Here is an 11232-nt window from a genome sequence, read left to right as displayed (position 1 = left end):
CTTTAGCCCTGTGACTTGTCAGAGGAGCCCCATGTCTCCCAGGAACAGGGCTGCCTTAGTGCTCCTGCCTCACTGAGCAGCTCATGTGTGGGGTGACTTGGCTGTCAGCGTGTGGATGGATTTGGAAGGGCAGCAGCTGAGACCCCCTCTCCTGGGAGCTCCCTGGGGTAGATGTCTTCTCGGGGACGCCAGAGTGGGGAACAAAGACACCTTAAGACCATGCAGCAGTGATCAAGGGCATGATGAGATCCCGAACAAGGACTAGGGTTCAAGTTTAGGCTCTGTCTCTCGCTTGCCAGGTGACCCCAAGCAATTGCCCTGACCTCAGTGTGTTATTATAACAACAAGAATAAAACTCAACTCACAGGGATGCTGGAGACTTAAAAGCAGGAGTAGGAAGATGGACAAGCCCAAGACTTGGTCAGCCACTCAAGGTGACCGGTGACCCAGGTGACAAGAGCATGCTTGGTCCTGGGGTGTTTTTTGTTTTGTTTTGTTTTGTTTTTTAATATTTCAAGCCTTGTAAATGAAATGCTGGTTTTGGTACCAAGGATGAGACAGTGTGGCTATGTCTGATGGCCTAGTGTACTCTTGAATCCAGCGAGTCACCTTCTGGGACAGAGCTGTGGAATATATAGAAATCAAAGGTGTGCCACAGGGTATAATTTTAACATTTTTAGGAGCCGTGGTAAAGAGCAAAAAGAAACAGAAAAGTCTGCTTTGATTGAACTCAATATCTCAAAAAGTTTTGTCATTTCAGCATGCAATCAGTATAAAACATGATCAGTTGTCAAGAATGTGACATTTTTGGGGTGCCTGGGTGGCTCAGTGGGTTAAGGGTCTGCTTTTGGCTCAGGTCACCATCCCGGGGTCCTGGGATCAAGCCCCGCATCGGGCTCTCTGCTCAGCGGGAAGCCTGTTTCTCCCCCTCCTTCTGACCGTCCCCCACTCATGCCCTCTCTCTTTCTCTCAAAAAAATAGTCCTAAAAAAAAAAAAAAAAAAAAAAAAAGATGTGACATTCTTTTTTGGCATGTGCGTGCTAAGTCCCTGAAACCAGGCATATGTTTAACAAAGTCCCCCCAGCACATCTGGAATTGGACCAGCGGCATTTCCAGTGCCCAGGGAGCCACGTGGGACTCAGGGCTACTGCATCAGACAGGGCAGTTCTGAAACTTCTCCCCCATAAATAATCAGAAATGTAGACAGGGGATGAACCAAAGAGGCCAGTCTTAGATCCTTCTGAAAGTTAGAAGGATCCAGAATAATCCACTATTAAAAGTCAGTGCACGCAAACATCAGACCAGGAGGCAGGGATCCCAAAGCCCAGAACACAGTAGGTGCTCAATACATATTTCAAGTTGAATCGGTTTATATATGCACACCTATAATATACAGATATATAGCTCTTGGCCATGGGACTTGCAGTTAATAAACACCCAACACATGGCATTTGCTGATCTTTTTATTGTTACTGATGATAAATTGGACAGCAGACCCCGCACCAGGAACACAGAAGAAAGTGAAGTCTCTCTGGTTGTCTCCCAGAGAGGATGGTCAGAGGCCAGGCTGGGGCAGGTGAGGCTGCAGGGAACTCACTGCTGAGGGGAGGCGGAGCCCAGAACAAGGGGAAGGGTGGGGGTCAGGAAGCCTGCATGCCCGTCTCAGGTCTGACACCAGCTCACTGTTAGGATCGGAGTCGTCTTCTGCCCTCTGGATCAAGGGACCTCCCCTGACCTCCGAGATGAGGGGGTAGGCCTGGATGATTCTGGAACCCTTCCCTGAAGGCTCACTGGTGCTCAGAGGATGGCACACGCCCAGTCATCTTCCTTCGGGGCAGTGGACGGCATCATGCCTGCGCTGAGGCTCCTCCCAGCAGCTACAGAGTGCCATCCATAAGCCTCGGGAGAATACATCCTGTGCTCACAAGTTGCCCAGATGTCCTCGACGTCTTCCGCAAGCTGAAAGCATAAAGCACATGATCACTGGGAGAACCGATCCTTCCATTTTGGCGCTGGGTCTCCGTGAGCAGTTAAGGTGCATACTGTGAGACAGGACCCCCCGGATCCCTCTTGAGGAGGGACAAAGAAGTCTCAGCGGCTGGGGCAGGGGTCAGCCGACAGATGCCAGCAGTCAGCCCCTTGAGACTTGCCTCGACTACAGAGAGCCCCATGTTCAAGGCTGTGCCCCTTTCTGACTTGCCCACATCCAGGGACGGATTTGAGCACCCCCAGACTGGGGCTGGGCAACTCTGAAGGCCACTCCCTGCGTGGACACAGGGAGAGCCAAGCACGGGGGCGCCGAGAACTGGTGTTAGAGTCCACTCACTCCAGGTCCCAGCTCTACCGCTCCCTAGATAAATGTCCTGGAGCAGGTGACTTCACGTCTCCGAGCCTCCTTTTCTCGTATGTAAGATTGGGAGTAGCACACACACACACACACACCTCAAAGGGTGTTGTGATGATTTAATGAAATAAGGGAGCATTTAGGACAGAACCTGAGCCCGAAGCAAATATTCAGTAAGCGGTGGTTGTTATGATTTTTTCTTATTCATAGAGGAATGAGCCCGCTGGGGCTGCCGACAGAGCTGCCTCTGGCCATCATCATGTTAGCTGAAGAGTGAAGTCTGGACAGGGGATATGCACGTCCCAGGAAGCCTCTGAACGGGGCCAAGATGACGGAAACTATGGAGCACAGCCCGGGACCCTATGGATATGAATTCGAGCAAAGAACACTTTCTCTGGAGAGAATGAAGGTCACTTGACTGCTCTAAGCCTGCTTCGTCACCTGGGACATGGGGAGAGTAGGACACGCCTATCTCAAGGGACACGATGGGAGGTTAGAGATGGGACAAAACACGCGAGATGCTCCGCACAGGACTTAGAACGTAACGAGAGGTCAGTACACGCCAGATAATGACCGTAGTCGCTTACAAGTACGTTAGAATGCATCAGTTTCACATGCCCCATGCTGTGTAGAGGGGGTGGGGGGAGGGTGAGAGGGAGGAAGCAGAACGTCTCACAGGCACGTCCCAGGAGCCCACTGGAGACCCATCTCCTTTCTTAAAGCATGGGTAGCTCAGCCAGGCCTGGGCCTCCTCTGCCAGCCGCCGCCAGGGGTATGAGTCTCCACCCGCCACATTTCCCGTTGGGTCAGCCGGGTCCAGAATCACAGGCCTGGAGAGAAACAGTGAGAGAAAGATGGGTGACAAGCCAGGGCTGTGTCTGGGGGATTCAGACGCTCCCAGCAGGGCAAAACACCAGCCTGGCACAGGCTGGGACTCAGGACAGGAGCGGGGTGCTGTTTCCTGGGGCGTTAGTCTTACAGCAAGCCCTTAATCCCCGGGAGCAATTAGGATCATCGCTCTAGCTGTTGGTATTTTAGTTCAAATTTTGGCCCTTCCTCTTATTTTCTGTTAAGCGTAGCTCCTTACCCCTCAGAACCTCAGTTTACCCATCCGTACTGTAGGTATGGAGAGGCAGGCCTCACAGGGTTGGAGGCTGTTGTATAAATCAGATGCCAGCAGGAAAAGGCTCAGCACAACGGCTGGCCAAGAAAGAGGACCAGCACATGAGGTGCCCTCATTGCCAAGGTGCCACGCCTGCCTCCAGGGGCTCATTTACGTCGGGGAGCTGACCCAGGTGGAGATGGAGTACCTGGGTTTTGCAAGCTGCCCCTGCAGGTATTGTCCAATAATCCAGTTTTCAAAGTCGTAATACTTTGTCCAGTAGATGCAGAGCTGGTGGTAGTTTAGGACTAATTTCAAGACGGTCTGAAATCCCTGAGCCATGCTGAACTCTGTTTCCTTGCTGCCTTCCTCCCAGGCATAGACTGTCAGGAGCTCCAAGGCATACTGCTGCGGCAGTGGTTTCCCAAGCTTCTTCTTACACTGAGAGGAGGAAAAGGAATCAGAAACGTGCACTTGTCCAGCTGGGGCAGAAAGCACATTTCCCAAAGGCCAAATCCAGCCTGCCATCTGCTTTTGTAAATAACATTTACAACATTTACAAAATTTGCTTTTGGTAAATAACATTTCCGTGGAGCAAAGCCACGGCCATTCATTCCCATGGAGTCTAGGCTGCTTCCATAATACAGACTCGAGTAGTTGTGACAGAGACCATGTGGCCCACGAGGTCTAAAATATTTACTACCTAGGGCATTATGGAAAAATGTTTACTCGCTCCTGGGCTAAGAGCTTGGGCTCTGGATTCTTTTTTTTTTTTTTTTTTTTAAAGATTTTATTTGTTTATTTGACAGACAGAGATCACAAGTAGGCAGAGAGGCAGGCAGAGAGAGAGGAGGAAGCAGGCTCCCTGCTGAGCAGAGAGCCCGATGTGGGGCTCAATCCCAGGCCCCTGGGATCATGACCTGAGCCAAAGGCAGAGGCTTTAACCCACTGGGCCACCCAGGTGCCCCTGGGCTCTGGATTCCGAGTGATGTGGCTTTGAATCTTGGCTCCATTGGTGCCCAATTCCAGGAAGACAACTTAGACTCATGGAGCCTCGTTTTTCAAACCCTCCAGGTGAAGGGTCATCATAGCACCAAGCCCATAAGGATACTGTGAAAATCAACTGAGAGGAAGAACTTGTAGATTTCCTAAGAGCCAAACAAAATTCCCTTTGGAGTAAGATATGAAACCCAAAGCCTCAAATGATTTCAGAAGTAATTTTCAAGTACCAGGACCGGCACAGAAATAACCAGGTACACAAGGAAATAAGACACCAAGAGTAATAACCATCAGGAAAAAAAAAAAGTGAAAATACTAATAAGTCCACAAAACTTTAAATATTGAAGAATCACATAGAGACTTTAAAACAACTAGAAATATTCTGTTTACGGAAATAAAAGAAGAGCTTGAACTACAGGAAATTAGAAGCCATGAGAAGTAACTTAGCATATTTGAAAGAGAATAAAATTAAAATCATTGAACAAAACTTCACAAAAACTGTAATTAATAACTCAGCTGCAAATTAGATACACTAAAGGGGGAGATTAATGAATTAGAGAGTATGTTAGAATAAACTGTTACGAATAAAGCATGGAGAGGCAGGAAGATGGAAAATGTGTAAGAGGGTATAAAGATAATGAAGGATAGAGTGAAGTCTAACATACATTTAACTGGAGGTCTAGGAGGCGAGGAAGAGAGAGAAAGACAATGTTAGAGGAGAATGGCTGAGAGTTTCCAAAACTGGAGAAAGATATCCATTCACAGATTCAGGAATCCCAGGGAAGGTACCAGTGAACTTCAGGCGGGAGAAGCAAAAAGCAATCATTATTAAGACACCTCAGACATGGGCACTTGGCTTGCTCAGTTGGTTGGGCATCTGCTTTTGGCTGTGGTCGTGATCCCCGGGGCCTGGGATCAACCCCTGCATCAGGCTCCCTGCTCATAGGGGAGCCTGCCTCTTCTTCTCCCTCTGCCATTGCTACCCTCTGCTTGTGCTCTCTGGCTCTCTCTATCTCTCTGTCAAATAAATAAATAAATAAATAAATAAATAAATAAATAAAATCTTAAAAAAGACACCTCACATTGAAATGAAACAAAATCAAAGACAAAAAGAAAAATATAAATGCAGCCAGGGGAATAAGACACATTACCTACAAAGATCTATGGTTAGACTGACATGACAACTGACTTTTCACTAGTGACCCTGGAAGACGGAGTAATATATTTCCTTGTACTGAAATGGCTGCCAACACAGCAAAAGTACCCATCAACGATGAAGGTTAAGATCAAGACATTTTCAGGCAAACAAAAACTAAGAGCTCATTATCAGAAGACTGTCAGCAAAAACAAGCAAAAAAAATAATAATAATAAATAAATGAATAAATCTTCCAGGACACACTTTAGGAAGAAGGAACATGATCCCCGGAGGAAGGATAGAGATATAAGAAAGAGCTGATGGTGGAAAACGTGGTAAATACACACATAGTTGAAATGAGCTTTAGGTATGGAAAATGATAGGAATGCTTTGTGGTACTTGAAAATATAGACTCAAAACACACAGCAATGTGGCATGTAAGTTGCAGGTGGTGATGGTGGTGGTGAGTGGAGTTAGAGTAGGGAGGGATTCCTGTGTTGTTTTATGGGAAAGAAGAGAGAGGGAGAGGGGAGGGGGGGGAGGGGCACGGAGGGAGCCGAGGGATGGAGGGAAAGAGACAGTTCCTCATCGTGGGGGACTATTTTGCTCATGGTAAAACAACGGATATTCCTGGCTTCTTTCCACTGATTGTCAGTAGCATCCTTGCCCCCCATCACCATGGTTACCAAAAACGTCCTCATGAATTTTCAATATCCTTGGGGGCAGTGCTTACACTTATCAAGAACCCCTTTTGTAAGTTCTAAGATGCTCCGCCTCCGTGATCCTATTTCCTTGCCCAGCAAACCAGGATGTCTGGCCAATAAAGGATGGTCTTGCTTTGCCTTAATTAATTACTTTTTTAAAAGATCCTATTTATTTATTTCTTTGAGTGAGAAGGAGAGAGATGGTGTGCACGAGAGAGGGAGCAGGAGCTGGGGAGAGAGGCAGAGGGAGGGGGGAGAAGCAGACTCCCCGCTGAGCAGGGAGCCCCTCCTTCCCCACTACCCCCTCCCTCCTCCCCCCTTCCTGCCCTCTCATCCTTCTGGATTCCCCGCCCTCCCTCTCCCTCCATTCCATAGTCCTCCCCCCTTCCTTCGCTCCCTCCTCCTCCTCCTCCTCCTCCTCCTCCGCTCCCCAGGCGGGAGAAACATACCTTCTGGAACCAGTGCTTGACCAAGCGGATCAGGCTCTTCACCTTGGTGGGGCGCTGCCTCAGGAAGTCTCGCTGCAGCTCCGTGAAGCAGGTGGAGAACTCGCCCTCTCTCTCCAGCATCTGGCACTCTCGGATGAGCGTGATGTAGACTTCAGGGTTAGGTTGGCCGTTATTGGTCCACTGACCTGTTAGGGACAAATCCACAACCTGAAGATGTCAGTGCTTCTCTAGGGTTCTTTCAGTTGTTCTGGGGCAACAAGCTTGTGGAACGTGGGGCACAGCAGGAGGGGCCTGGAGTCTGTCCCCAACCTTCCCTTCTCCCAGATCTCCTGCTGTCACTCCGTCCAGGCGGCCATCACCCCTCTCTCCCACCAGGACTTCGGGCAGCAGCTTCCTCACTGGTTCCCCCACAGCCCATTCTCGACCCAGCTCCCAGAGAGGCGTTTCAAAACATGGGCATGTGGCTTCTTGCTCCCTACAACATCTGGAATAACATCCAGCATCCCTGCAATGGCCTCGGAAACTAGATGTGTTCTGTCTCCTGCCACCGCTCCCATCTCGCCTCCTACATTGCTCCCTTGCCATGGACACCACGTGGCCTTCCATCTCATCTTCAAACACACCAAGCTCATTCCTGTCTCAGGGCCTTTGCACTTGCTGGAGCCCCCAGATCTTCCCCAGGTGGGTTCCTTCCCATCCCTTGGGCCTCAGCTCAGATGTCACCTCCTCAGGGGACTCTCCGTCATCACTCTGTCTGAAAACACCCTCCACCCTCCGTTGCTCTCCATTGTGTCAATCCTCTTACGTTTTTTGTCCCAGCAGGTATCATTCCATTTATTTCTGTACTTATGCTCCCTCTTGGGCTCACACAGGGCCAGAGAACAATGCCTGGTCCACAACAGGTGCCTGTGGGTGATCTGTGCTTATCACTGTTGATCAGCTGTCTCTGTCCTCTGGTCCTACCCCTCTTCCCACCTGTTTCCACACTACAGCTGGGCTGTCGTTCTAAAACAGAAATCTGACCCTGAGTGAAACCCTTCCACAGCTACCCAACGTGTTCCGGAGAAATCCACGGCCAAGGGTCCAGGCTTCTGCAGGATCAGCTCCCTCCCTCCTTGCCTTCCCCACTCCCCCTGTCCCTCTACCCTCTGTTCATCCTCAGCATCCTTCAGGTCCCCCAGTGTATCCTGATCTCTCTTCTCCGGGCCTTTGCTTGTGCTGGTTCCCTCCGCCTGGCATGTCCTTCCTCCCCCTCTCTCTCTCCCTCTTATTATTTTGGTGGCCAATGGAATGCCAGCTCCCAACACCAGACGTAGCACCAAGGAAAGTTCTCCCAAACGTTCTCATTTCCAGGTTCTTCTCGAGTTTTGGTATTATTCTCACAGGTCCCCTCTGCCAAACAAAACAAAACAAAACAAAAACAAAAACAAAAAACAAAAAAACCCGCAAAAACTAACCAACCAACAACCACAAAAAAAAAACCCAAACAACAACAATAAAACCCACCCCAGTTCCATGTACGTAGTTGAGTACGAGGGACCAGTTGTCGTTTCTGTGGCATCCGACAGCTGTCACGGTGTTTCCCTCCAAAATTAAAAATCTAACCTATTCCATTCACCCCTGTGAGTTACTTCACTGTGGTCCCCAAGGGTGCCTTGGGACACAGTTGGGGAACTTACATTTTTGAACACCTCCCCTGGGCCAGACCCTGTGTAAGAGCTTAAGGCAGATGACCATTTAATGCTGAAAGCAAGTGCATGACCTCGCTGGACTGGTTTAACCAGTTTTGTACTGGGGGAATCGAACCTCGTCCAAATGTTTCTGCAGATTATCTAGAGATTCCAACCCTCAGCTAAGTTTAGCGAGGTCTCCTCGTGTTTGGGGTAAAAGAGGCAGTTCACGTGTTGACTCTAGGCCGGGCCTACGCTGCCTCATTTTCAGCCAGAGAATGCCCAAGTACAAGCAGCCAGCCGGATAGGAATTCCCCGAGAAACGTCTTGCCCCCAGATTGTGCCAGTTTGCTGTTTCCTGTCACCCCTGTGGCCGGTTATGACCTCATTCAATCTAAGATCTTCTCCCCACTTTGCGGGATGTCCTGACAGGGTCAGAATCTACAGCTGTGGGAGATTTCTGCTCAGAAATATGAAGAGAGAAAGAAGCCTTGACGCAGGACAAGGGCAGAAAGCCGTGTGTGCATGTGTATGTGTGTGTGTGCACGCGCGCGTGTGCAGGCGTGCGTATGCACACACACACGTGCATGTGTGTGCGCGCATGCGTGTGGGTGTGTGTGCACACACACACGTGCACACGTGCGCGCTTACCCAGGACGTCAAAGGCAGGCAGCACATCAAACTCCACCTCTTCAGGGAGATAGGGGTGTTTGAGCCAGAAGCTGAGGGCTCGGGGCTTCTCCCACTGCAGACTCCCAACCTCAAACCGCACTTCAAAGATTTCTTTTCTTTGACAGGCTTCCAACTGCCTCTTAATTTCTCGGATGAACTCTCCTCTTTTGTCAAGCTGCTCCTGAAAACTCCCAAGGTTGCTAAGAAAAACCACAAGGTCAGCATCTGATCGGCCTCTGAGGGACGTGCCTTTGCCTGAAGAGCCACCCTAAAACAGACGAGGAGAATGAGAACCGTCATTGAGGAGAGCCTCCCTATATAAAATGACGAGGACAATCACTAACATGCTTGAGCCTTAGCCTATGCATTGAGGGCATCAGCAGTCTCAGCTCCCATAATGCCCAGAGGACTCTGCGACTCCTGTACTCTTGTTATCAGACCCCACTTCACGGGTGTGGCAACAAAGTGCTCAGAGAGGGGGTACAACAGCCCAGCCTCCCAGTAAGAGGGGGCAGAGGTGCAATTCAAACCCTGGCTGTCTCGTTCTAGCATCTGTGTTCTTTACTCCCTAACCTTTACTATCGTGTATAGGATTCTATAGCGTAGACTGGCCCGTGCTGGGTGGTTTACATACATCATAGAATCCCAGCCCTACCAGGCGCTGGGAGTCACAGAGGAGGAGGGTGAAGCACAGAGGGGTGAAATGACTTGCTCAAGGTCTCACAACCAAAAAAAAAAAAAAAAAGTCTCACAGCCAGCCGGTGCTCTCTGCTTTCAAAATTTATACTTTTTTTTTTAAAGTTTTCATTTATTTATTTGACAGAGATCACAAATAGGCAGAGAGGCAAGCAGAGAGTGGGTGGGGAAGCAGGCTCCCCGCTGAGCAAGGAGCCCAAAACGGGGCTTGATCCCAGGACTCTGAGATCATGACCTGAGCTGAAGGCAGAGGTTTAACCCACTGAGCCACCCAGGAACCCTTCAAAATTTATTCTCTTAACCAGACCACGATACCATAGAAAGGTTGGGTCCTTACTGCGGATGGGGGAAAAAGGGACCCCGCGTACACTGTGGGAGGGAATGGAGATTGGAACAGCCACTGTGGAAGACAGTATGGAGGTTCCTCAAAAAATTAAAAATAGAGCTGCCTTATGATCTAGTAATCCCACTATTGGGTATTTACCCAAAGAAAATTAAAACACTAATTTGAGAAGATACATGCAAAAATGCTTATGGTAAGACTATAATAGCCAAGATATGGAAGCAGCTCAAGTGTCCATCCATAGATGAATGGATAAAGAAGATGTGGTAAGTACACACACACACACACACACACACACAGAGGAATATTCTTCAGCCATAAAAAGAATGACACCTCGCCATTCGCCACAACGTGGATGGATCTAGAAGGTATCATGCTAAGTGAAATAAGCCAGACAAATGCTATATGTGGAATCTAAAAAATGAAACAAAACAAGAGACTCATATACAGGGAACAATCAGGTGGTTGCCAGAGGGGAGGTGGGTGGGCGGAGAATGAGCGACATAAATAAAAGGGATTAAGAAGTTCTAACTTCCGGTTATGCAGTAAGTCCCAGACATGAAAAGCACAGCACAGGGAATACAGTCAGTGATACTGTAATAACACTGTGTGGGGACAGGTGGTGACTACATCTATCTTGAAGAGCACTGAGTAACATACAGAATGGTCGAATTGATACATTGTGTATCTGAAGCTAATATCACATGGTATATTAATTACACGTCAGTAAGGAGAGAGAACCCTGGGTCATCAGGGAAGTTGAGAAGCTGAGCTGGCGCCGGACCCCCTTTCAGCAATCCCCAGCTCTGGTTTTGTGGAATAAATACTTTACGGGAGGCAACTCTTACAACTTTCATAGCCACACAAAATCATCGGAATAACAGTTGTTGTTGGCTGAAGCCCCCCGAATATAGTCTTAAACAGCTCCTGATTCTGCAGAAATTGTGAGTGCCCAGCCTGGCCGTTCATTAACAAATTATTTCTTAGAGCTGGGTCTCAGTTTTCCTGTCTCTGAAATGGGCGTTGCTAAGGATAGCAGTTCATAAACTTCAGGCAGAGTATTTATTTAAAAGTTCCAGATGTAGGTCCTCATCCCAGAATCTATTCTAACAAGTTA

At 48.8% G+C, this 11232-nt stretch overlaps 1 protein-coding gene across 1 annotated transcript in view; it reads right to left on the bottom strand.

The window, feature by feature from the left end:
- Positions 1-1445: 1445 nt before the first annotated feature.
- LOC132023176 (2'-5'-oligoadenylate synthase 1-like) overlaps positions 1446-11232 on the bottom strand; it is a 10324-nt gene continuing 537 nt past the window's right edge. Inside the window, exons 2-6 of the mRNA XM_059408471.1 lie at positions 9056-9344; positions 6735-6919; positions 3655-3887; positions 3021-3174; positions 1446-1959 (exon numbers count right to left, since the gene is read on the bottom strand). Coding sequence (XP_059264454.1) covers positions 1798-1959; positions 3021-3174; positions 3655-3887; positions 6735-6919; positions 9056-9344 — 1023 coding nt within the window. The 3' untranslated portion in view covers positions 1446-1797. The remainder of the gene's footprint in view (positions 1960-3020; positions 3175-3654; positions 3888-6734; positions 6920-9055; positions 9345-11232) is intronic.

Source organism: Mustela nigripes, chromosome 8 (assembly GCF_022355385.1).
Source record: "Mustela nigripes isolate SB6536 chromosome 8, MUSNIG.SB6536, whole genome shotgun sequence".
NCBI lineage: Eukaryota > Metazoa > Chordata > Mammalia > Carnivora > Mustelidae > Mustela > Mustela nigripes.
This window is presented reverse-complemented; position numbering and strand designations above follow the sequence as displayed.